This window comes from Betta splendens, chromosome 1 (genome assembly GCF_900634795.4).
Source record: "Betta splendens chromosome 1, fBetSpl5.4, whole genome shotgun sequence".
Taxonomy (NCBI): domain Eukaryota; kingdom Metazoa; phylum Chordata; class Actinopteri; order Anabantiformes; family Osphronemidae; genus Betta; species Betta splendens.
The window spans coordinates 15,352,881-15,377,531 of NC_040881.3; the positions used below are offsets into that span (position 1 = coordinate 15,352,881).

At 46.8% G+C, this 24,651-nt stretch overlaps 4 protein-coding genes across 7 annotated transcripts; 2 read left to right on the forward strand and 2 right to left on the reverse strand.

Moving 5' to 3' along the window:
• The first annotated feature begins 311 nt into the window (after positions 1–311).
• zgc:175214 (uncharacterized protein LOC557610 homolog) lies at positions 312–5,754 on the forward strand. Its single transcript, XM_029145218.3, has 7 exons — positions 312–989; positions 1,148–1,485; positions 2,479–2,623; positions 3,614–3,656; positions 3,945–3,986; positions 4,361–4,443; positions 4,886–5,754. The coding sequence occupies exons 2-7, from the start codon at positions 1,461–1,463 to the stop codon at positions 5,004–5,006; spliced, it is 459 nt and encodes a 152-aa protein (XP_029001051.1). The 5' UTR covers positions 312–989; positions 1,148–1,460; the 3' UTR covers positions 5,007–5,754.
• pdcd11 (programmed cell death 11) lies at positions 5,753–16,122 on the reverse strand. Of its 3 annotated transcripts, none has more exons than XM_029145185.3 (36): positions 15,984–16,122; positions 15,469–15,592; positions 15,088–15,228; positions 14,809–14,970; positions 14,513–14,674; positions 14,310–14,430; positions 14,037–14,212; positions 13,800–13,901; positions 13,498–13,710; positions 13,290–13,396; positions 13,143–13,203; positions 12,875–13,021; positions 12,519–12,770; positions 12,256–12,372; positions 11,962–12,153; positions 11,689–11,859; positions 11,396–11,609; positions 11,104–11,253; positions 10,907–11,019; positions 10,309–10,808; positions 10,110–10,172; positions 9,832–9,928; positions 9,610–9,699; positions 9,390–9,492; positions 9,066–9,243; positions 8,747–8,803; positions 8,538–8,660; positions 8,252–8,374; positions 7,890–8,109; positions 7,626–7,751; positions 7,390–7,530; positions 7,055–7,305; positions 6,781–6,949; positions 6,538–6,691; positions 6,270–6,435; positions 5,753–6,160 (listed from the first exon to the last, which is right to left on the reverse strand). In XM_029145185.3, the coding sequence occupies exons 2-36, from the start codon at positions 15,568–15,570 to the stop codon at positions 5,989–5,991; spliced, it is 5,436 nt and encodes a 1,811-aa protein (XP_029001018.1). In that variant the 5' UTR covers positions 15,571–15,592; positions 15,984–16,122; the 3' UTR covers positions 5,753–5,988. The 3 variants fall into 3 exon arrangements, with proteins under 3 accessions (XP_029001018.1, XP_029001010.1, XP_029001000.1); XM_029145177.3 differs by having other exon boundaries at positions 7,390–7,527; positions 15,088–15,231; XM_029145167.3 differs by having other exon boundaries at positions 15,088–15,231.
• A 32-nt stretch (positions 16,123–16,154) lies between these two features.
• atp5md (ATP synthase membrane subunit k) lies at positions 16,155–17,577 on the forward strand. Its single transcript, XM_029145223.3, has 4 exons — positions 16,155–16,294; positions 17,102–17,206; positions 17,286–17,379; positions 17,455–17,577. The coding sequence occupies exons 2-3, from the start codon at positions 17,120–17,122 to the stop codon at positions 17,373–17,375; spliced, it is 177 nt and encodes a 58-aa protein (XP_029001056.1). The 5' UTR covers positions 16,155–16,294; positions 17,102–17,119; the 3' UTR covers positions 17,376–17,379; positions 17,455–17,577.
• On the reverse strand, positions 17,572–21,477 carry taf5 (TAF5 RNA polymerase II, TATA box binding protein (TBP)-associated factor). Of its 2 annotated transcripts, none has more exons than XM_029145204.2 (11): positions 21,049–21,477; positions 20,497–20,725; positions 20,094–20,409; positions 19,806–19,969; positions 19,451–19,586; positions 19,227–19,347; positions 18,997–19,126; positions 18,700–18,864; positions 18,425–18,602; positions 18,149–18,326; positions 17,572–18,062 (listed from the first exon to the last, which is right to left on the reverse strand). In XM_029145204.2, exons 1-11 carry the CDS (start codon positions 21,458–21,460, stop codon positions 17,848–17,850), a joined length of 2,244 nt encoding a protein of 747 aa, XP_029001037.1. In that variant the 5' UTR covers positions 21,461–21,477; the 3' UTR covers positions 17,572–17,847. The 2 variants fall into 2 exon arrangements, with proteins under 2 accessions (XP_029001037.1, XP_029001029.1); XM_029145196.2 differs by having other exon boundaries at positions 20,497–20,728.
• Between the last annotated feature and the right edge of the window lie 3,174 nt (positions 21,478–24,651).

Consider the following 24,651-nt stretch of genomic DNA (forward strand, 5'->3'; position numbering starts at 1 on the left):
AGCAGCATCCTCCTCTTCCTCCGTTGTGGCCGTCAGGACCTCAGCCTTGCACTTTACTGACCAGGGCCTCCCTTGACTTTGCTGCAAGTGTCTGTCTTGCTTCCCTCTCACATAGACATGCGCACACACACACACACACACACACACACACACACACACACACACACACACACACACACACACACACACACACACACACACACACACACCAGCAGGCGCCCCATTCGTCAGTGTCTGGCTCATTCTGCCTTCCTTCTGGCCGCAGATTGGAGGACGCGGGGAGCGAGGGAGGGCTGAGGCAGGGGAGAGTTGCGAGGCAAAACGGCTGATCACATGAGCCCAGATCTGTTTACAAACCAAAGCAGAGCGGAGCGAGGGGCGGACGGGAAACGGGGCAGATTGCAGGTTCTCTCTCGCCGAGCGCTAGAATGGACTGAGGGAGAGGACGAGGGGGGAAACGCGCGCCACGACGAAGCCAGCTGGAGTTGGGAGACGCTGAATGCGACTCGCGCACACACGCTCGTGCGCGCACGCAGCCTTTGTCTCTGTTTTTTTTTTCTCAATTGAAGGAGCAGATGGTTAGAGGGAGAGTAGGATCCCCCCCTACGCACACAAACGCACGCACGCACGCGCGCGCGCGCACGGACCCACGCACTCTCGCCACCAAAACACCGAACCCGCCCGGAGGACCGTTAACGACTGCATGGAGCTGTCCTCACTTTGTCTGGGCTTTGATGGACGCACATCTTTGCCGTCTGCGCTGAGGAGGAAGAGCCCCCAGATCCGAGGACCGGAGGAGGAGACGGCGGACAAGAGGAGAGGGGGATGAGAGCCGTGAAAATCCTCTGTTAGAAGAAGCAGCTCGTGGGGGGAGACAAAGCACGGAGCGCAGCCACGTAATCGCCGTGAGTGGACGAGGGCTGTCACCGTGAAGGTGGACGGAGGGACGGTCCTGCGGCTCCACGCCGAGGCCCTCACCTGCTCACAGCGTAAGTCCTGATGTTGAAGCAGCTGTGTTGTTTACAACATTGTGACTGACTCAGACGCCTCGTGCACGACGGCGGCTCCTCCGTCACACATGGTGCGAGGTGTCTGGGAGACAATCGCTTGTTGTCAACAACATTTCTTTGTCTCTCTCTCTCTCCAGTGATGACATCATTCTCAGTGGGATCCAGGAACACGTGAAGCCTCCAGTTCTGGTCCAGACTCCAGACGCAAATCTCCCAGTGTTTACACGGAGCGGTTAATCCAGACTTGGAAACGCTGGGCCCACGAAACGGCACCTCCCGAGGATTTGTGGAATCTGAACTAAGCTGAGAATTCTTGATGGTTGTTTTCTGGAGGAGCTACCGCAGCACGACCGAGGAGCGATCCGGCTCAGGGTGACCGAGTCCAGGCCCGGGTCCGGTCTCCTCCTGACAGGGCCCGAATCCACTGCTGCCGCCCGGGAGTCAAGTTTCATGCCCCCGGTCCAATGGTGTAACGGTGAGTGAGTGGTTTTGTTTTGCAGAGCGAGGCGGGAGCACGTGCGCTCACTTGTCGTCTCGTAAACGGGCCGCCCGCAGCCGAGGGGCGCCGCCGCGGGTCACTGACGCGGCGGAGGCCTCGGTTTGCTCTGCGTGAGGGCGAGGGCTCACGAAGCGGGACGCGTCCAAGGTCACGTCCCGTCCCACTGTGACAGCTTGTTTTCTGCTTTGTGCGTGTGTGGTTGTGTTCCCCGGCAGGTCTTCCCCTCACGCCCCCCCCTCCCCCGACCCGGACCCCCCACGGCCACCGAGCTGGACCCATTCACCCGCTCCAAAGAGCGACACACGCTCACCCTGCGTCCACTCTGCAAATGAGTAGCAAGCAGACTGTGGAAGTGGGGCTTCCTCTGCTTTTGTCTCACCAAATGGTGTGGTGGTCCCCAGAGATTAACCCCCCAAACCCCCCCCCCCCCCTCCTCCTCCTTCGCCACCTGCAGCCTGTCTGACTTACAAATACACGCAGAGTGTGAACATATGGTGGAAGTGATGTCTTGTCTCCAGCCAATTAGCGTTGCCGCCGCGGCCCCCTGGACTCACCCGCATCCAAGCACCAGCTCCTCCCGGATGCTCGGGTTCCCACCATAATAAACCCAGTCGGCGGCGGGTGTGAGGCCTTCAGTTAATGATCACGCGTGAACTGCTTTCCCCCCCGATATTAAGCAACTTCCTGTTGTTTACACTGCTAATTTAGACGTCAGCCGTCAGTGCTCGCCGCCGTGCGCTGCAACGCCTGACGGACGGGTTGATGCGGCCGATTAGCACCTGAAGGTAAACAATGAAGCGGCAGGACGGGTTTTTTTTTTTTTTTTTTTTTATTAGCCGCTCTTTGTTTCGACTCGGCAACATTCAGTTAATTCCGTTGAGAATCGGCGCCGCCGCTTTGCGCCGTGGACGCTTTTGGCCCTTGGCGGGGGACGCGCCGAGCCGTAACCCCTGTGACTCGCCCCGGCAGGATGCCCGTGTGCTTCGGCCCCTGAACACCTCGGCAGCATGACGTCCGACATCTACCACCTCCCGCTCAACGTCTACGTCATCGTGCTGGGCATCGGCCTCTTCGTCTTCATGCTCAGCCTCATCTTCTGCTGCTACCTCTTCAGGTAGGTGACCCCCCCCCCCCCCCTTTGGGAGCTTTGGGAGCATATTGTACATATCAGGAGGAAAGGACAAGTAAAGCAGACACCGACACTAATAGCACAGACATAAATAACCAGAGCGTCATGTTGGAAGATGTGTTTAGTGTGTAAGAAGTCGCAGGAAAAAAGCTGCTTTTTGTATTGACGTCCTGCGTTGTCAGTCAGAGATCACTGACAGTTTTGGGAACGTGTCCCGCTGCACATGCGTCTCTTCCAGTCGATATGTTGACGCCGATTATGGATCTGTGGGTAATGTGACAATGTTGCTATTCTTGTTCAACCCAGTGACTTATCACCAGCTCAGCCGTTCCGTCCCAGTGACGCTCGTCACCTCAGCTCACTCTCATTTTTCAGATAAGAGGCTGAAGTGTTTTGACCAAAAGGTAAAAGAAGCACCATTTCACCACGTGTCCAGCAGGCGAGCAACCGTGTAGTTGTATGTTAGTGCTGGTGTGCAGCTCACTCCACCACCTCCACGTGTCCAACTGTGTGTGGATACAGGTTTAGATCCATGTTCTCGTATGTGAGGCACATATTTGTTTACTGTGGAAACATTTTACATCACGTACACGTCTGTTAGAAGCTACAGTGACAGGACAGCTTCATTTTTAGACGCGCTGTTTACACTCAGGCTAAAATAAGATGCCTTTGAAATGACTAGTGACTTTTACAAACGTTCGGTGTTTTTTCCATAAATTTCCTTGTTTTCTATTTTGTACGTTGAGAATAAATAAGTAAAAATTATAAAATACTAGTCTTCATGATGGTACTTCAACAGTTGAGCTCCCAGACCGATTAAATCAGTTGCGTGTAGCTGAAAACACTGGATGTGTTTAAGCGTGTGCTCACTTTTGGCAAAGCAGATCTCACTGACGTCGTGAACGAACGACGTTATCTATCAGGGGACCGACGGGGGGAACTCCTGTCTTACAGATGCTGTTCTCTGTCTCCCAGGTTGAAACAACAAGGAACGAGGGAACAATTCAGCTACAACGAGGTACGTCACGGAGCACGCAGCTCCAGGGGCCGTTTAAAAATACCACGACAGCGTCTCACGCGCTTCCCATTAGCTGTGAAACCTGGCACCTCGCTGACCTTGACCTCATCCCATACTCATTTAAACACTGCGGCTGCGGTGGGACTGGGCCTGATATGATACAAGTAGCAGGGTGTGATGGTTGTCGTGTTTTTGGGGAACGTTAAAGAGGACCCACCAGGTTTGTGCGTTGTAAATCGACATCAAATCCTCATGTGACCCGGTGCCTCTCTCTCTCTCCCACTGTAGGTGGTGCTGAAGGGGGCGAGCAAGAAGCTGAGTCTTCTTGGAGTAAGTCACTCTCACACATGCCTGAACGCGTCGGCTGCTTCTGGGCGCGTCGGGCCCTGCAGCTGTTTGCAGCACGCGCTGGGAGGGTCGCTGGGGTTAACTGGGTTTCTCCTGTCCGTCGTGATTAACCCGCTGCACAGTCAGAGGAGACGTCCAGGAAATATCCATCCGTATCTGAAGCGCAGCCCCAGAATCAAATGGCTGAATCTGAATTGTCTTTCTTATTTGTTAATCTGTCAAATCTGTGTTGAGGAGGTCGTTTGCACAGCTCCAGCTTTGTTGTGGCGTCGGTGGATAAAAGCATCACCGCTCACACACCTATAGGCACGGATCAGTCGCACGCAAACGTGTTTGTGTTGTGTCTGTTCTTGCAGCAAACCTGTGCAGTGTGCCTGGAAGAGTTCAGGACCAGGGATGAGCTGGGGGTGTGTCCCTGCTCACATGCATTTCACAAGAAGTGAGTATCAGTAAAAAAAATAACCCTCACATTGTATTTCTGTTTTATGCTGTGTTAAACTGGTGGCGGTGGGAGGATGGTTTGGGCCTAAAACCTCCCATAGCAGGCAATGATCCCAAGAAGATCAGTAAATCTGCATCACAGAGGTTCAAAAATCAAATCAAGCCTTTGACTAATCCAATTGACTAATGAGCCAAAGGTCCGCTGTTTGTCCATATGTCACACAGGAAATGATTATGATTGTTGCTGGTAATAGTGAACCTACTAGCTGCTATGAAGTGTTCTTGGTCATTTTAATCCTGTTTGGCTTCATTGTTTGAAATAATGGCACGGTAGCAAATGTTGCTGTTTATAAAGCGGTGTCACCAGGCAGTCGAGCCTGGAGCAGCAGCAGCGGCCTCCTGCACAAACCTGACGCTCGTCCCCGTCCGTGTCCCGTCAGGTGCCTGCTCAAGTGGCTGGAGATCCGCAGCGTGTGCCCCATGTGCAACAAGCCCATCCTCCGCCTGCACACAGACGCTCCCCAGGGCGCCGAGGGTCCCATGGACCCGGAGGAGGTGTGAGGGGGGCGGGGAACGCCAGGTCACGCCCCCCTTCCAGAGAACACACGCATCGAAGCCACCAGACGACGGGCAGCGGCCATCTTCAAGTCATCTCGCAGGAAACGCCGATAGCGATCCCCGGCGGCCGCCCTGCCGCAGACCTTTGAGCAATACGCCGCGCTGGGAATTGGGTATTGATAACGCCGAGGTGATTTGGTCAGATCAGCGGGGGACGGAGCGGATGAATTCGGGTTGTTTCACGAGATCGCTCCGTGCTCTGCTTCCATATTGCACTGTTCACCAGGAACATTTCAGGAAAAAAGGAGCCATCTTGGAGAACAGAGCCGAGCACCATCGCCACCATCACTGGATGACTTGCGCAGCGCTGCCACAGTCCAACGACACCAAGGCGTTCAGCGGGTCAGACTGCAGGATCGGTATGGATACCTCTAATATCTCAGGGGTGTTACCAATACAGCCAGCACAAACCACGTCAGCCCCACACGCATCTCCAGTGCTGCCACCATGAAACGCTCCAGCAGCTGCCACAACGTCCAGCTGAACCAAGACCAGCCGGATTACAACCACCATCTAGGTAGACGATGTTACTGATTGTGTCCCAGGCCCCTCCCTTCCTCCCTTCCTCCCTTCCTTCCACCGTCAGACCGATAGAAACCTAGTCTTGCCTGTGTGTAGCGTATGTAAACGTGTCCCTATATACATTGTTATTTTGTATTTGTTGCTTTTAAATAAAACATCACTTAATGTACCTGTGACGGCCTGATTTATTTAAAGAGTTACTTCATATAAAATAATACAAGCATGTCTCATCAGTCTTTTCAAATACATGGTAAAAACAGTCCTTTCATAGCAAATAGATTAAAATGGAAGATGAAAATGTTCAATATTACAATGCAAGGTGGTGATTTTCAGGAGGAAGCTGGATGCGTTGCCATGTTTGCTCCATGTTGACAGACCAGACTAGTACAGTGTGCATTGGTCTTTATTTGGCGGCCTTGGTGCCTTTAGCTTCCACATACTCCATTGCCTTTTCTTTGACCGCCTCCATGCTCTGAGGCGTGCCGTGCTTCTTCTCGTACTCCAAGTAGCGCTTGAAGAAGAACTTGATCTTCTTCACCGACACGCTCAGATGAATCACTCGATCGAAGAGTGCCCTGCGGGAGACGAGGTTGACCAACGTCATCAAACACGGCTTCACGCTACCATGTTTTCATACCAACAAAACTGATGGTCAACAATCCACTTTTACAAGACTGCGCTCACCGGATTTCCTTTTGGGACCCGTGCTTGACCGTGAGGTCGATGAAGACGGACCAGAGGTCTGTGCGTTTCGGGTAGCTCGTCAGGACTTTGTCGAACATGACGCGACCCCGCTCTGCGTCGCCGTGGCGGAACTCCAGCTGTGCGAACTTGGTGATGACATCCACACCTGACAGGGAGAAGCCAAGACACAAAAGGTTCAAATCTGTGGAGTGACACAGCTTTGACAGGGAAACACCCTCAATGCCTACTCAGACACAGGCCATCTTACTTTCTTTAGAGGGCAGACTCTTCAGCGCCCTCTGCAGGACAGCGTTGGCCTCCTCGCTCTGACCCCGCTGCAGCAGGAACGTCCCGTAGTTCAGCCACACCGCTTTATTCTCACGGAAGCGCTTCACCATCGTCTTATACAAGGCCTCCGCTTCCTGAGGAGCACACAGAAAAGCAAGGTTCTGATGACTCAGCAGAAAAAAAGACCAACGTGTGCATTGAGAAACGCGGTAAAAGGCTGCACCTTGATCTTGTCGCACTTGGCGTAGATGTCTGCCAGCTGCTGGTAGACGGGCATGGGTTCACAGAACTGCAGCGCGCGCTCAAACACCTTCTTCAGGCTCTCCTCTGTGCCGTACATGTTCTCCAGGTTCAGCAGGGCCACCCACACGTTCAGCTTCTCCTGGTCCTCCCTGGGTTTACACACACACACACGCACACGCGCACACACACACACACGTCACGTTTTACACACAGCACGGCTGGAAAGCGGAGAAGACTTAGAATCCGACGCTCACCTGAATGAAATGGTTTTCAGCGCCCTCTCGGCCACCGAGCGCGCCTGCTCGATCTGTGTGGCCTGCAGGTGGTGGGCCATGTACTGAAGCCAAAGCAGAGAGCTGTTGGGTGAGGCCAGGAGCAGCCGCTCAAAGTCCGCCACTTCCTGGGGGCGCAGGTTCGGGTCCATGAGCTCAGTCTCCCGCTGCTGCAGGACCTTCTCCGCAGCCTTTTTCTCCTGCTGCAGCTCGTGACGGGTCTTCTTCTGGGGCTTGGAGAGGAGAGGGTAGTTGTGAGACAGACAAGCTTAGGTAGAGAAAAGGAAACAAAAAAGCATTAAATGAGCTTTTCTTACCTTACTGCTGCCCTCTTGGTCCTCTCCATCGCTGGAGTCGTCCTCCTGAGCAGTAAACGCGGGCTTCAGGGAGCTCAGTCCTATGTCCCAGGAGAAGCCTGCTGATATCTGAAGCCTGGAGGGGCCTGTTGAGCTGGTCTGCTGACAGAAAGACAGACAGACAGACAGAAGAGAGAGAAACAACTTAGCTCCTGCGTATCCTTACTGTGCAGACTCTACGATGCTATGCTGCTTACCTTTGCAGCCTTAGGTTTGGGTTTCTGTACATCTTCTTTAAAGTACACCTCCACACCGCTGTCACTGTCATTAGTTTTTGCTTGGTTTATTTTCTTCTTTTTTGGGACCCGTGACTCTTCTTGTTTCTGGCCAACAATAAAGATTACTATCAAACACACGGTTTCCGTTCCGTCTCAATGGTGCTAAACAACAATTAAGTTCATCTGCAATTTCAAAGTGAAAAAAAGCATATTTTTATTTATTAAACTTTTAATGAGATTAACCTTGTCGCTCTCAGCCAGCGCACGTTTCTTTTTCTTGGAAACGTGTTTCTCCTCCTCCTCCTCCTCCTCCTCGGAATCATGTTTCTCCTCCTCCTCCTTTTCCTCCTCCTCCTCCTCCTCCATCATCTTGCGAAGCGGTAGACCGAGCGATTCTGGAATGACGTCTGGCTTCATGGTGTCCTCAGGGAGCAGAGAAATGTTGACGACCTCGTTGTCAATACTGAGGACAGAAACACAGAGCTGTGAGCTACAAATAACAGCCACAATATTGATTCTATAATTGGAAATGGAAATAAATGGAAAGACACACCACCAGAGTAAGGCTGTTCATTGGAAATCTCAAACATGAATGTGTTGCTTGCCTGAGAATCTTGGTGGTGAAGACAGTCTTGGACTCGAGCTGCTTAAAGAGGACCTTCAGGCTGTCAACCTGGTAATGGGTGGTCTTCTTGAAAGAGGCTCTTCCAGTTATGCCCCGACCCAACCTACAAAGCACAAGTGGCAACAGGTCGTTACTGTTAGCTGTCACGAAACCATTACAGCCTAATAATCAGTAGTAGAGGGGTGTGCAATGATGCCAGCTCAAATAACACGTTCCTGATGGCTAGTAGCTTGATGTTGACAACACAATGATAATAAATCAGTTACCTGATTAAGACTGCCTGCGCTCCCACAGACTTCAGATAGCCTCTGATCAGCTGGCCTGGCTTCAGCGCATCCAGAGATGAAACCTCTGGGTCCTTCACTGACTTGGCCTGCTGAGGGTTCAGTCTGAAGTGGAAGACACAATGTGAAAACAGATATTTTTGAGCTGTGAAATTAACACACATATCCTCACAAGTGAGGCTTCGTCTTACCTTGATGGACGCAGAGACAACTGCCACTTGTCGTTTTCATACCTCAGAAGTAAACACCTGAGGGAAAACATATTAGAGCTGCTTGTTGATATTATGCGCCCACAATTTCTAAGAAATGTGTTGTGAGCTACACATATAAAGCACATCTATAACAAAACAAAGGCTGCTTTGGCACAAGCTCTCTTCAATGTTTGTTGGAATTACCTTCAAAAAAACACATGACTTTTATTCTGCTTTAGTGACTAATAAACACATCAAACTGATTGTGACAGACAAGCGCCAGAATTCTCCTCCAAAGGCTAGTGATGCACTGACTGACCTGATCACCTGATCTGTGCTGTATCCATCCAAGATACTACTCTTATAGGCATCGTCCACGTCCGTAATATGAACAGTCCCCACGTTGTCAAAGGGAAGTTTGACCAAGAGGCCAAGCCGTGGGTAAATATTAGTCACTATGCCCAAAGTCACCATGCCTTGCTCCAGTTTATAGACACCTGTAAAAAGAGATGCCAAATCAACGGCTTTGTGCTTATGATAATAATAATAATATATGTCTAAGAAGTGATCACACGTGGAACAGCGAGCAATAATAAAGAAACGCACGCACACGGTGGTAGAACGCAGCTTGAGCTGCACGTACCTGTGAGAGACAGAGCTAAGCGGCGGGGTTTGTTGCGCACGTTCACCACTTTAGCACAGACAGCTTCGCCCAGCTTGTACAACTTCTCTGGGTGCTTGGCATTCTGAAATGAGAAAACATTTCATCCATTTAAGATTTACAGAGTTTATTCCATGTCTTTTACTGTGAGCGTTAGCAGCATCTCGACACTGACAGGATCTGGACTCTTTCCTAAACTTACTTTAGGATCCGTGATGGTGGCCAGGAGCTCCACGGTCCCAGTAACAGAGTGGTGACTGGTGACTTCCAAAGACTTCTCAGCAACATCGTACTGGGAACAGACACCAAAACACACTCAATAAATAAATTGCAATTCTTTTAGTCTGGTTTGAATTTCATTTCAGTTTGTTGTCATCAGAAGCAGAGCCAGCGACAACAAAGCACGATAATACTCAGCACCCACCTTTGAAACAAAGCATGTAAGTTCTTGTCCGACCTCATAACTTTGTACCACTTCTTTTCCTGTTTTGACCTTGAATTCCACACTTCTGTCTAGTTTGCTGCAGTGAAGACACAATCAGAAATCAAATCGCAACATTCTAACCACAACGCTGCACACGTCACCGTCCAGGAGGCTTGAAAGCACGAAATGCAGAAACTCACTGATTGTCTTAACGCCGACTTATGTGCAGGTTATAATGCAGTATATTATGAAATGACAAACCAGATTTATCTGGTTACCTGGGTACAAGTGTGAGCTCAGGAGTGGTGTATTTAAATCTGGGATGAGAAAACGGCAGAAATCTGCAAAAGACAGATTACACATTTTTAAGTCCAATGCAATTGACGTAATAAAAAAAGCGTCATCACAGCCACCGTTTACAAGAATTTCACTAAAGTTTGCAAAATGGATCTAGAACAACGTGAAAGCAGTCATTACTTGCTACTGGAGTCTTCTCGTGCTCCAATCACTCTGGCGGTGACCGTGTCGCCCACTTTCACCAACGACGTGGGGAAAGATCCCAGACACACGTCTTTGGGATCCATCACCTCGGACACGTGCACGCTGCCTTTGCTTCCGTCTTCCAGTGTGAGGTAAATGCAGGTGGGCTTCACTGTCCGCACCTTTGCCTTCACGACTTTACCAAAGTAGCAGCTCTTCCGGGGCACATTCTTCTCTAGAGGGGTGCGTAGTGGCCTCGATGTGCTCTGCTCCTGCAACACTAGGGGGAGCCCTTTTAGCTCCTCACAGCTTGCTTCTACAACCTCCACTGGAAAACACATCCCCAGTTTCAGCTTCTCCGACTCGGTCAAGAACACTTCATTCAGGTGCCACCTAGTCTGGACAACAGTGAGCTGCGCCGTGTTTTCCAGGGAGATGACAGCGAAGTCTGCGTCGACGTACTGCACCGTCGCCGTGTATTTTAATCCTTCAGCCAACTGTGAAAACACAAAATGGAGTCACGGTGTAAGTTATTACAACACCAGTGTTTCAATTCCAATAAGCTACTAACAAGAACACAAAGAGTTACACTCACAGATTTCTTCTTAATCACAAGCTGGGGAAGGACAGAAACATGGACACACGTAGAGAGGATGTCGACGTGAAGGACGACAGCCGTAACTTTCTGTCCTGAGGTCAAGTTGGCACCTGAGAAACATGCAGAAATGCATTATGTTTCTGCTAAACAAAAAATGCAAAGGGTTAAAGATGAAGCAAGATCCTTTCATATACCTGTGACGTGATGCTTGCCGGCCACTATGGTAGCGCCAGTCATATCGTCAGACTTAAACACTGCACCGTCGTCATTCGCAGTGTCCACAGTGAGCTTTAGCTTCTGACCAACACACAGAGCGGACAGCTGCTGCTGCAGGTCACTGTTTCCTGAGATTTGAGTCAGAGGTAGGAAACAGTCAGACGTGCTTCATAAGATGATGCCTCGAGGAAAAAAGGAATTCAAAGACCATTTGCATTGAAGCGGGATCTAGCTGCATCTAAACGGACATCAGGGACAACGCACTGTTACCTCTCTGAGCCAACGCGTCGGCCACAGCTCTCCTCTCCTGCAGCCCACTGATGAGTCTGGACTGGATGTCTCCTTCGGGGGCCGTGACCTCAGAGATCTTCAGTGTGACCAGGAAACGCCGCTTCTCCTCATCCAGGTTGGTCACTTTTGCTAGAACAGTCTGACCGACCTGGAAGACCGTTGTCGTGTCGCTGATAAACCTGTCGGCCATGGCCTGAGAAGCACGACGGGAGGTTTTAGTGGGTGAGTATGAATAGGCGCATTTGAGGCTGTAACACTAGGCCACTACTCACCGACTTAGGAGCAAGGCCGACAAGGCCGTATGGGAACTCAACAAAAACACCATAGGACATGATGCTCTTGATCCAGCCAATGAGCTGGATCCCAACCTTGATTTCGGAGAATTCCTTGGCAACGTCGCCATCCACCAGTGTCCATGTCACGGTCGGTTTCTTTGTGAGAGTCTTTGAAAAGAGGAGCAGCTAAGGAAAACTGTCAGACAACCGTCCTGGTTTGTACATCACAAAACGTGAGATTATACATCAAACTTTTAAACGAAAGGATACAATATTGTTTTTACAGTTAAAGAAGGCGAGGTCTGAGACGACGTCTCCCTTCTGCAGGCTCTCCCATAACAAAGAGCAATTGGACATGTGGTCAGAGAGGTGCATTGTGGGTAGAATGGCTCGTATCACATCAGGAAGTACGGCCACCTCCAGGCCGTTGGGCGACTTCTTTAGCACCCTGGCCTGTAGCCTCTACATCAAGAACATGTACACACAGATCAAGGTTAATAAAATGTTCAGGTTTAGATTCAATGTATGAGTATATATTTAAAAAAAGGGGTTAAACTTCGTCACCTCGCCCTCCAAGTGGGGTGAAGCAACTTCCACTGTTTCTCCCTCCACTGCAGACTTTAATGACAGCAACAACTTTGAATTGGCTGGATCACAGTGAAGAACTTTAGCCTTTACAACCTGGATAAAAAAAAAACAAATTAAATATTACTCATGACTCATTTCCAAACCAAAGCTTTTCCTTAACATCTGAGAAACGCAAACCACAGCGCCAACAACCTGTAATGAGAAGGTAAAAAACAAAAACAATTATTTTATCTTCTCACCTGCCCAACATAGAACACCTCGTCAGGCTGTACGATAGGCTCAGAGCTGAGTTCATTGAGAGGCACCAGGCCCTTTACATTGTTATAGAAACGAACGATGCAGCCAAAGTCTTTAATGCAGACGATGAAGCCGTGGGAGACGCGGCCTGGACGAGTGTCGGCGTAGCTCAGGAACAACGGCAGAGTGCTCTCAATAATGGCCTTCTTTCTGGTCAGGAAGAGCTTCCTCTTCTCCACATCTACCGACAAAACCTGTGGAGGCATTTTGACACGGGTTGAATCAGTAAATATTGCAGGCTGTGGGAATTGCGATCCTTCAATCAGCTACAAGACAAAAAGCAGCAGACTGCACTGACCCGGCATTTGATCTTCATGCCCTCTGTGTATTTTTTCTCAGGGTTCTGAAGCACAATGTCAGACAGGTGGATGCGAGGCACCAGTCCTTTAATGTGGTCCGTCAGATGCACCACCATCGCATTTTTCATTAGGACAGACACAGTCCCCTAGAAGTGCAAACAGACACATTTTGTCAAGTTAGACAGATCGCTGCCAGTTTTCCGGCATCAGTGGGGTTGAAAAACGTTTTCATTAGTCACTATGTTCACCCCAAGCCTTAATTCTCACCTCTACAACCTGACCAGCCTGAAGGTCGTGATATCTAAACAAAGGTTTCTCGATCACGCTCCTGGGAACAATGCAAGACCAGGTTATCAGTATCAGAAAACTATGAGTCCATTATGGAGTAAGACACAAGGAAGCACTCTCGCATACCTGCGCAGACTGACAAAATGAATTTGATCCATGGGGCTGAAGTTCAGGATCCTGCAGGTGTGCTCGGCGCTGCTTGCTTTCTCGCTCCCCTCCTTCATGTGTCTTTTCTGTCAAAATGTATCAAGCCCAGGATTAAATTAAGAGCATATTTACAATATGCATTTTTCTTTTTTAAGATTAAAATATCCAAACCACTACTTTCACTTACATGTACAAAGGCTAAAGTTTTGTCAGGAAGTTCCAATATGGCCCCAGACATTTGGTGCCTGGTAATTATCTTGCAGTCCTTCACCACCTCACCAATGCGGTCGCCACCAGCTGGGGCTGGATCAACTGTGGCCTCAGGCTGAATGAGGTACTTGCGCAGACTCAGACCCACCAGGCGCGTGGACTGTTCCACGTACAGCACACAGGCACGTATCTGGACAGAAGAACATCAGGATCCAACGTTACCTGGACCTGGTCAACGTCAGCAATCAGCAAGTTACACACAGAACCTAGGCGTTTTACCTGGCCACCCTCGCGGTACTCCATTTCTGGTTCCATGTGAAGGAAGTCCACCTGCCCACTGAAAGAGGACAGAAAGTCCAGGATGAGGCCGTCTTTGGTCACCTACAGAACAGAAATGTCATTTTTACCACAAAATAGACTTTTATCAATGAATTTTCACTCTCGCATCTAGATCGTTTTTATGGTATAACAACTTAAAAAGGCAGAAAGATATTGTTAAACTAAACTGGTCTGTACCTTCTTGATCGTAGCTTTCACCAGGAGACCAGGCTGGAGGTTAGCAAGGTTCCAGCCCTGTTTGGATTCAGCACAGGCCTGGACGATGGTGAGGGGGCTGATAGACAGCCGAACCACCCGTCCATCATTTTTTATCTCTTCCACTTGAACGGTCACATACTGACCCACTTCCAATTCTGCAGAAATGAGAACAGAATACAAAAGAATAAATGTCATGAACTGACTAAATCAGATTTGATTTTAGCTAAAATTTATTGAAATACACTATTATACCTTTAGAGCTTTTCTGTTGGTCTCTTGCTGCTTTCTCCGGCAGAAAGGCTTTGGACCCACCGATGCCGATATCGACCAAGTAGCCATGGTCCTCTACACTCTCCACACATCCACTTAAAACCTTAATGTAAGAATTGTAACATGGTTGAATGTGATTTTGCAAATTATATTTGTTTCAGTCACTGCGCTCACTAAACACTCACCATTCCTGGTTTCAGAGAGCCTGAGGTCAGCGCCTTGTTGAGTAGCTTTGGATTGACTGACAGCTGGATGCTCGAAGAGCCTCCCCTAGATATGTCCAACCTAGCAACCACACACTTTATTACCATGCCAGGGTAGAATAAGTGAGGCATAGAGCAGATCTCCTGTGATACAGAGGAAACATTATAAATATAAAAAAGGGAAATACAAATTAATCTAAAAGAACCTGTTACTGCCTATGATGACAAGGTGCCTCAGAACTTTCAACAGTGAATTCGCGCCACCCCAGGGGGCATACCGTTGTGTCAGAATCTAGCTGTTCAGTCAGCAGCTTTGTGTACGAGTCACTGATGTTCTGGATGCTGAGGAAGCCTTGCAGGCCACAAGGCAGACCGACCGTCACCTCAAAATCGGTCACCTCCTTCACACAACCCAGCAACAGCATACCCTGTTTCACATTCTAGGGAAATCAAACAAAAAATATCAAGTTACAGAGGTGTCACACACTAAAAACAAGGTTTATGAGAAAATGTGTAGACACACACACACACACACATACACACACACACACACACACCTTGAGATGTAGAATCTCCACATGCTTAGATGCCACATTCAGTGTCAGACCAGCATCCACTTCATTGCTGGTCTTCTGCTTCTTTGCTTTACTCCCATCATCTTTAACAGCCCCTTTTCTTTTTGGAGTTTCTGCTGGCGCCTGCTTTACAAATGCAAAACATTACATTTTATAAAAGATGAGGTATATAAAGGAAGACTGAAAACAACACAGCAACGTCTATTTAAGTGACACATTAATGTAACTTAGTGCAACACTTACTACAGTAAGTGTTACAGTTACTTAGTGTAACTGTGCAACACGATCATAACCTAATGTTTAATTGGTTTAATAAACTCCTTATCTTTGTGTTAGATGCTAAAAATTAAAGTTTAACTGTACCTGGAAAAGGTTGTCCACTCCTGTATGTTGAACCACTATTTTATTCTCATTGGCCTTCTTTGCTGTCCCTCCTCGAGGGAAGTCCTCCTCCAACGTTTCCATGTTTCCAAGATGTCTCAGATGTCTGAAAAATCAAAGTTACTGTCAATAAAAAGGTCATTCCATTTTTTGCCTACCAAAATAAATGTACAACTAGTACAAAGGTTTGTTGTAATTGCACGGTAACTGAAAACAAAAACGGCATTCAGGCCTAATAATGATGTAGATGTAGTCCTTTTTAATCTAAAGCCTCTAGGTGCAACTGTTTATTCCAATTTTATCGACATCAAATATAAAAAAAGAGATTATATGAAATGAACATGGAAGGGCTTAGATGTTTAGCACACAATGCTCAATAGCGCCTCAACAAATACAGATAATTAAGATAGGTAAGTAAAACGATATAAACCGAACTGGAGGCATTTCTGGTACCTATTAAGTTAACAGTCGTAAATTAACAAAACGCATTTACTTACATTTAATCCCTGGCTCGTGGATATCCAAACTCACATGTAGCTCAGCAACACGCCATGATCCCACCCGGAAGCAAAACTCCTAAAGGCGTTTCACTTTTGGACCAATCACATTTAAGAACAACCGAGCGGCACCACTCTTAGCCAATAATGTTTGTATGTTGCAGCCTCTCTTTGACTGACATTACATTGAACCATTAAGAACACACATTTGAACTACTAAGAATAGGCGGAACTTCCTACCAACCTTGGTGTTGCGGCCTTAATTGAAGGGCACTGGACTCATTCGGTTTGTGCAGAGGTCGCGTGTTAAGGTAAGGCACAGCCAATTTATTGACATTAATTTATCCAGGTGACTCCACTAACGTTGGGATAGAAGCAACTTTATCTTAAAAACGTACATGACATTGTACTCTACTATAAAATGAAACAGCTAATCGGCTAACCTAGCATGCTAACATGAACTTACCATAGTGTGCTAGCGTTATCTGACAAGCTGTGCACTGAAAGTCAATCCACCGTAAACGCTTCAGCCGCAACATTACTGAACTGAAGCCAGCTCACCACACAAACCAGTACGTCTAACTTCCATGAGCCAAATTTTATCATGAAACATTGCTTCTAACTGCAATAGGTCGTTCAAGGAAAACAGCGTCCATTATACTGTAATATATGACGACTCTATTAGTGTATCCCAACGTGCTCATGTTTTCATACGTTACTTATTATGGAATATATTTGCACGCGTACATGTTCTGTGACAAAATAATATGCAGTAATTAAAAAATTAGGTTGGAACGAGCTTTTTTATTACACCCCTGAAATTTAGCATTTTCGGATTACTAAAATGCTGCTGAATGGCCACTTACGCCATGTTTTTTTTTTTTTTTTTTTTTTTTTTAAAAGGTGCCATGAAGATGTTTCACCTTCCATCCAAAATGCTTTATAGCTCAGTGCTGAAGCCTTTTGGATGAAAAACATTTAACATTCATGGGATGTTTTGCAAGGCGGTACAAAAGACTGAGCAAGACTTTTAAATGTTATACTTATAGGTTTACCTCCAGACTTTAAAGCCTGTAAAATATTATTAATCACAGATTCTTCTTTACTGCTTGTGTTAGGACCACTAATCATACATCATGGCAGGACATGATGGTGGCAGCCAGCACCAGTTCACTGGGATTGCAAAGTACTTTAATTCATACACATTGACAGGACGGCGAAATGTGAGTTGTGTGCAGCTTGATGAACTGCCATTTAAGTTGTCCAGTGAAATTGCTGATGGTTCTGTTTTCTTTGGTCTAGTGTGTCTTGGCTACGTATGCCAGCCTAGTAGCCATTGCGCTTTTCTTCAAACTGAAGCCCAAGAAAAAGCCTGCAGTCACAGAAAAGTGATCATGTAAGTACCTTCATGTTGTATTTACTGTACTTAAGTATTGCTGTGTTTAACATAAGACCTTTTATCTCTTTGTAGGTTTCCATTTTGACCATTGTTTCTATCCTTTGGAAGTGGAGAGGGCAGAGGGACGTGCTTTTAATTGAGTGTTTGTGTTCCCTGTATTAACAATAAAGAACATTTGTGCCCAAAACATAGAAACCACTGGTTTTATTTACAGTTTACAGGTATTAAAAACTATCATACAAATGTTGTGCAAAATTGTACAGATGGCCTTGAACTTCAAGAGAGTCATCAGGAAAAAGATTAGCTGTGACAAATGAGCATGGATCTCTTCAACCAAGAGCAAGACCAGTACCAAGCTGGTTTTATTCTAGTACACACAAACCTCAGTAGTTGCTTGTGGAGGCCAGGTCTCAAAGCTTACAATAATTTAAGCTTCCACTAATTGTTAAATCATGTCACAATGTCTTATGGATTGTAGGCCCCAGCAGCTAACAGTAGGTTCCTCCGGGTGAAGTGGAGGTGTATGACAGGTGTCGATTTAGTCAAGTACGTCCCGAGCAGAAGCTCCTGGGAATTATCTTGTAGATGAATGTGTCCTGTTGCTGCTGTGAAGTCGTCCGTCTCTAAATCATCAAATGCTTTCAATGCATCCCATAATCGAACTGTGTTGTCCATAGAGCCTATTTAAAAAAAAAAAAAAAGCACAAATTTAACAAAAGCTTTAGACCATCAGACTCTTGCATTAAATTAATTTAATTATACGCACCAGAGGCAAGAATCTCGCCATCCCTGCTGAACCTGAGGGAATAGATTGTGTCTGTGTGACCTTTGAGTTCTCCAACCATTAGTCCATGACCAATGTCCCACAGAAGAACTCTGCCATCAGTGGCACCTGAAGCCAAGAATTTGCCATTTGGCGAGAAAGCCAGTGCATGGATAGGACCCTGGAAGGAAGGAAAGGCTCAGTCGTGGCCACTTCAACCATGAAATCTGACATTTACACTGCAGTGTGTGTGTGAAGTGAGCGGACAACTATACTGACCTTATGACCAGTGAATATACGAACGCAGTTTCCAGTCAGGACGTCCCAGACACGAGTGGTGCGGTCAGATGATCCTGTTGCCACATAATTGGAGTTGGGGTGGAAACGGGTACAAGTCACATCAGCTAAATGACCAGAAAATATCCGTAGCGGCTGGTAATGATCTGTTGCCCACAGACTGTTGAAGAAAGCAAAATATGTTTTTCCTGTTACTGGGAAATATGTACAGATTGTGCAGGGAAATCATTAATAAAATACATTCAGCAGTAACTTACCGGGCAACTCTGTCATGTCCTCCAGAGACAAAATAGTAACCATGGGGAGAAAACTGAGTGTCCCACACTGGGTAGTTGTGGCCTTTGTATCCCACTAGACAGGTAAATGTTAGGAGACTCCACAATCTAATTGTACCGTCCTCAGAACTTGATAACAGATAGTTCCTGAAAGACAAAAGAGAGGCATCAACATTAAACCTAAATGACACATTCAGTAGTGCAAGCCCATGCCTGTGTATGAATGAGTAACTTTTCCTAAAACACATCAAGTTATAATAGGTTACTGAGTTACTCTACCTGTCGGGGCTGAAACTAATTCCATACACAGGGCCGCTGTGTCCATAGAGGATCTTTGACTCACTGGCTGTTTTCTCATCCATGATCCTCTCCAGCACATCATCAGACTCTTTGTCAATCACATTCAAGTCTTAAGAGAAAACCCAAAAGAAAGGGAAAAAAGTGTAAGATCATAATTTTCTGACAATGGAAGTTGTAAAGATGCATTTATGTCTTGTCGTACACAGTACCTGCGGCAGATTTGACCTTGCGTAGCTTTTTCGGAGTGACGCTCCACACCCGAACTGTGGAATCAGCAAAGCCTCCTGCAATTAGGCTGGAGTCATCTGTGAAGTCCACTGCAGTCAGACCCTGCAAGGCATCATGGGAGAACAATTAGAACATACTGCTAAGAGGAGCTTGCATTGAAATAAACTCCTCAGACTTATGGGTAGACTTGTTTATGACATTTTACCTGATAAGCATTGAGAAAAGAGTAGAAACAGATGGAGGGGAGGTTTTCCGGCCCTAGGCGGATCTTTTTGGTGGCCTCCTTCATGTACATGATCTTATCCAGCTTGTCCGAATCCTTTAGTTCTGGCAGAGGTATCCTAAGCAGTAGCAAACGTAATGTCCCAGGTCAGTAAATTACTAACCCCAAATATTGCCAAAATTATTAGTTACAGCACAACTATTTAGGGGAATATTTTACAACTAATTGTACCAGATGAAGACAGTATATTTTGCATTTCATTAGCAGTATGTGTTGTATGTAAAAACACAGTGGTTGCAGTAATAAAAGTCAGTGTGACGTGTGAATAAATCCATACCTATTCTGCGAAGGCGCATTAGGATCCTGCTTCTTGCTCTTGGAGCCCATGCTGTCCTTTTTGGGTTTCTTCTTCTTGGGTTTACCCTCTTCGTTCTCTGCCTCTTCATCCTCATCATCAAGGGGTAGCTCAATTTCTGGCTCTTTCAGTAACCCATAATAAACCTACAGTGGCATGATTGACAGTGACAGAAAGAAATAAGATCAATGCAACCAAATTGGTCTAACAGCGTGGCAGCAAAGGCAGGTGATTCCAATCACTTTACACAGGTTGTTGTGCAAATCCAACCTTGGCCTTGTTTGCCTCGCGCTTGGCTTCCCCTGCCAAGCTGCCAGACATGGCATCAATCTGGCCCTTGCTGCGCGGCATGCCATCGAAGATGTCAATGTAGAGGTGCTCCTGAATGATATTCCAGATCTGGTTGTTCTGACGCTCCTGCAGGTGCCTCTTCAGCAGCTGGTAGGAGTCCCGAGAGATCCGCAGGACGAACTTGCTGGTGCGGAAGTCCAGCAGGGTCTCGTTCCCTCTCATGTGCTCCTTCTTGGTCAGACCGGACAAAACACGCAGGTCATCTTCATAGTAACACTCCTGATCCCCACTAAACCTGGGGTGAGGACAAGACAGAAGAGCTGTGCGGTAAACAAACTGTTTTAGATGTCTATGATTAACTGGCATAAAACATTAGACTTACTTTTGAAAGAAAGCCTTGGCCTCATTTTCATGGTTGTTGTACACCAGCTCCAGGTACATGTGGACAAACAGGGGGTAGAAAACCTGAGAGAGCTCTGCCCTGTGACAGTCCAGAACCGTTTCTATGAACCTCTTCAGGCCGCTGTAGTAGGTCTCATACAGAGCTGGGTCGCCCTGTTGGCTGTAGGCTGAAAGCACCACATTGACGTCTGGCTGGTTCTCTGCAGGTGCTGCTGAAACAAGTCAAAGCGAGAAGCCAAAGGACGTGTTAATGAAGACGCTTATCCACAGGATACACCTGAAACTGTATATTCAATGACCCTGAAGTCATCATCATCATCAACATCAAACAACAACAACAACAACAACAAGCAACTATCAGCAATTTTGTAGAAAACTGGATCAATCTTTACGTGTCTGAACAGTAAATGTTTATTGGAGCTTTTACAGATCTACTGTAGAACAACTCTCGGTAGATCTATAAACCGTGTGCACACAACACTTGGCAACCTTCACACAAACAACCACATCCACTGTCGCTCGTTCGTCGTACTTTTCGTTGGCGCCGGGGTTCCGGCGGAGGACGGCGCCGTCACCCGGCTGAGAATGGAGCTCGCATCCACGCCGTCTACGCCCGCAGTGCCCGCAGCGCCTCCCGAGCCTCCCCCGGAGGCGTCGGCGCCCTTCGCGTCCAGCGAATCCTCCGGTAAACCCGCCTCGCGCCGCAAAATGTCCACGGACTCGCTGAGATTGTTCTTCCTGAGGAACTGCAGCACCGCGAGCAGCGTCTGTTGGTCCTCCGGCGATGCCGCTGCATTTTTGCTGGCCGCAGCCGAGGCGCCGGGAGACGTAGAGGGCAGTCGTCCGTCGTTTGCATTGTTATTTCCACCTCCGTCGCTCGATGGTTCTGTTTTGATGGCCTTTTCTTCCTCCGCGTCGACCAGACCACCTTGTACGGCCGCCATTTTCCAAATGAAATGCGCATGTGCGTATGGGGAAAAAAGGCGACAACGGTAACTGCGCAAGATGCGGTTATCTGATTGGTTCATTCATATGTCGTCATTATGCACGCCAGAGGCCCCGCCTCCCTCCCATTCAATATAACTTCAATAAAAACTGGGTAAAATGGTCGAAAACTGGAGTCATCAATAATAGTCTCCAGTTCACAAGGTTCTCTAATTTTGTATCAGCACCTCTTAGGTGTTACCATATTTAGACTCAGCCGAACTATATGTGTATGTATATGAGTATGAGCAATACTGCCCTTTTAAAAAGAGCAATAAACATAAACAACACCAATAAACACAGTTTTGCTCATCAACTGACAACAAACAATTATGTCTGTGTCAAGATTTTTTTGTATGACCAAGAGTACAAAACACATATAGCAGCATAAACAAACACAACCACATGTCCTACTACTTAAAACTGGAAATACAAACATCTATCGTTTTTAAAATAAAACAGTTGAGAAATTGTTGCAGATTTTCAGTATTTCGTGGTCAGTGAATTAACTACTTGTGTTGTCATTTACTGTATAACAGGATGAGTAAGTTACCATTTTGTACCAGGTGATGGCACTTTAGTTCAGCTCATACAGTCTTGACTCTCCAAACCCGTTGACCCCTGTGGACGCTGTATTTAATGCTGTGTTTAAATGCAAAGAACAATGGTCCTGAACCATCTCCTCCCTGCTGCTCCTCCCTCAATTAATCTGTGCATTTTCTGCTGGGTACCATTTTAAAACATCTGTTCCTCAGATTCCTGGACAATATGTGCAAGAAAATGAAGTAACATATAGGTTTTATTACTGAGCACTATGTATTTTCAAGGTATGTGTTTGCGTATAAATGTTGTCTGTGCAACGTTTACCATAACTTGCAGAAAGGAGGTTGAACATAAACTGCATTTAAGCCTCAGCATTATTCACTTTGAATTCTGCTAAGGCTGCATTTCTCTTTGCACAGTACAACACACCTTCTCGCTTTCTGAAGCACCACAGACACGCTCATGTAGCTGAGTGGGCATCTTTGGCCCAGAACAGCAGCAGTTTTCATTTCTGTACACGTCAGAAGGAACAAGAAGGAGTCGAACAAGATTTCAAACAGACATCATGTTTACTCGCTATGTTTTATAGTGTCACATCTCTCTTTCATATTACTTTGAAACTATTACTTCAAATTTCTAATTTGCAAATTAATGTAATATTTCTGATAAATTAATGAACATTAATCAAAATTAGTGTTTATTTAGCTTTTTGTATAGAATAGATTTTTTCGGAAAGAACATGGAACAACCTAATGAGCCCCAATCTTTTACTAATGATATCCTTAAGTTCCTTACGCACACATGCATCAGACAGAATAATAGCTTTACCTTAGAAGCAGGTTTAACATGCACATTTAGGACCACAGTGAGTGGTGGAACAAAAGAAGGCTTTATAGCTGAAGCACTAGGGCGTTGTACTGTTGTATTGCGACTCTGTGCCCCATGTGAAGGACAGATGGGGGTGGGGTTGTATGGCACACACAGTAGCTCAGGCCATTGGTGTTTACAACTTACTGAGATCAGCAATATTACTATGCACAGTTGACATAAGTCTCATTGTATTAACCTCTTCTCTGACCTCCATCAGCAAGTAATCAGGGCCAAATATTATTGATTTTAGATCTGTGTTCTATTATCCTTCTTATACCCATTTATTTACCCATGCTGTGCAATGTCCAGCAGCAGCAGCAGCAGCAGCAGCAGCAGCACAACAACATCATGATTAGTCATGAGTCATTAAAGATAAAATAAAATTCAAGCTGTTATTTAGGATTAATGACAAGTAATATTGGTATTATTGGTTTAAAAGTTACAGACTTTATTACAACTTACTGCTTCAGGTGTTACACTTTGTGTGTGTGTGTGTGTGTGTGTGTGTGTGTGTGTGTGTGTGTGTGTGTGTGTGTGTGTGTGTGTGTGTGTGTGTGTGTGTGTGTGTGTGTGTGTGTGTGTGTGTGTGTGTGTGTGTGTGAGGGAGCTGCAGGGTGTGGCTTCACCTAACAAAGACTACATCCAGTGCAGGAGCACGACAGCTGTGCACCTCAGACTGTTGCAGAGCCGTAACATACTGCTGGAAGCCAACGAACCAGCCTCATTACAAAATAACAGAAATGCATTGTTGTACATTCTTTAGCATCAAACCTTTGCTTGAAAAATGCTTTGTGTCACTGGCACTCATATGTGCATCTGGCAGCACCGGTACCCCTTCAGAACATTACTGATTGCTAATAAATTAAATAGCTATTTAAACTTTAAGACCATAGTCGCCTAAAGCTGTTGTGGTTATGTGCCAGTAAAAATGAACCTAGAGCGGTTGTTTATAGCAGATGCGTGCTGGAAGCAGAGGCACCTCCCAAAGTATAAGCCAGGGACTGTGCAGGGTTTCTCCTACTGTGAAAGATCATATAGATGAAACTCTGATGATGTGTGAGGATTACTTTTTTTATAATATTTGTATCTTGCAGACTGCACTGCAGATGTGGAAGATTTAAAGCAAAAGCTATTAATACTTCGGATGAATGCGTACGTGAGCATGGGTGAAGCGGCGGAGAGTGATGTAATGCTGGGGGTGCAGACTGGGGCGTGGCACTCTTCCAGTCCCTTTTTAGTCATTTTATGTCTGATTTCACACATGCACATGTGGCAAGAAGTGGCGCACAGGCTGCTTTGCTCCGAGGGGACGAGGACAGCATCTGTCACATCTACCTGCACGTTTAACGAAGACGCGAGCGATTGCCTCTCAGGAAGTGCGGCGTGTCTGTCTTTGAGCTGTAAACAGTTGTGAAACGCAGGAGAATCCCCCACTGACATGCGCAAGTAAATAATTCATGAGGTGTGAGTCTGAGAAAAGACAAAAAATGCCCTTAGAGAAGAACACAGGAAGGTGGAGAGTGGGGAAAAGCGGACAAGGATGAGGCTGAAGGGGAGCAGATAGTGGGTGGAATGTGGAGGGGGTCAGAGAACAGGAGGGTGGGGGCAGGACACAAAGGGTGGTACCCAACCTCACAGAACGTATGGACGACGGACAGAGAGGAGAGAAAAGGTTCATTACATCAGGCAGAGACAGGTGACGCAGAGCGGTGATGCAGGTGCAGAGCAGCGCGTGAAA

Excerpts from the sequence above, each read along its gene's own strand:
- zgc:175214 (XM_029145218.3), top strand. The coding sequence starts at position 1,461 with ATGCCCCCGGTCCAATGGTGTAACG. Across the intron at positions 3,657-3,944 it reads AACAATTCAGCTACAACGAG|GTGGTGCTGAAGGGGGCGAG; the intron begins GTACGTCACGGA and ends CTCCCACTGTAG. Across the intron at positions 3,987-4,360 it reads AGAAGCTGAGTCTTCTTGGA|CAAACCTGTGCAGTGTGCCT; the intron begins GTAAGTCACTCT and ends CTGTTCTTGCAG.
- pdcd11 (XM_029145167.3), bottom strand. The coding sequence starts at position 15,570 with ATGGAAACGTTGGAGGAGGACTTCCCTCGAGGAGGGACAGCAAAGAAG. Across the intron at positions 12,771-12,874 it reads GCATGAAGATCAAATGCCGG|GTTTTGTCGGTAGATGTGGA; the intron begins GTCAGTGCAGTC and ends ATGCCTCCACAG. Across the intron at positions 8,375-8,537 it reads GCGCAGGCAGTCTTAATCAG|GTTGGGTCGGGGCATAACTG; the intron begins GTAACTGATTTA and ends TGTGCTTTGTAG.
- atp5md (XM_029145223.3), top strand. The coding sequence starts at position 17,120 with ATGGCAGGACATGATGGTGGCAGCCAGCACCAGTTCACTGGGATTGCA. Across the intron at positions 17,207-17,285 it reads CATTGACAGGACGGCGAAAT|TGTGTCTTGGCTACGTATGC; the intron begins GTGAGTTGTGTG and ends TCTTTGGTCTAG.
- taf5 (XM_029145196.2), bottom strand. The coding sequence starts at position 21,460 with ATGGCGGCCGTACAAGGTGGTCTGGTCGACGCGGAGGAAGAAAAGGCC. Across the intron at positions 20,410-20,496 it reads GCCAAGGCTTTCTTTCAAAA|GTTTAGTGGGGATCAGGAGT; the intron begins GTAAGTCTAATG and ends TCCTCACCCCAG. Across the intron at positions 19,970-20,093 it reads GCGAGGCAAACAAGGCCAAG|GTTTATTATGGGTTACTGAA; the intron begins GTTGGATTTGCA and ends ATGCCACTGTAG.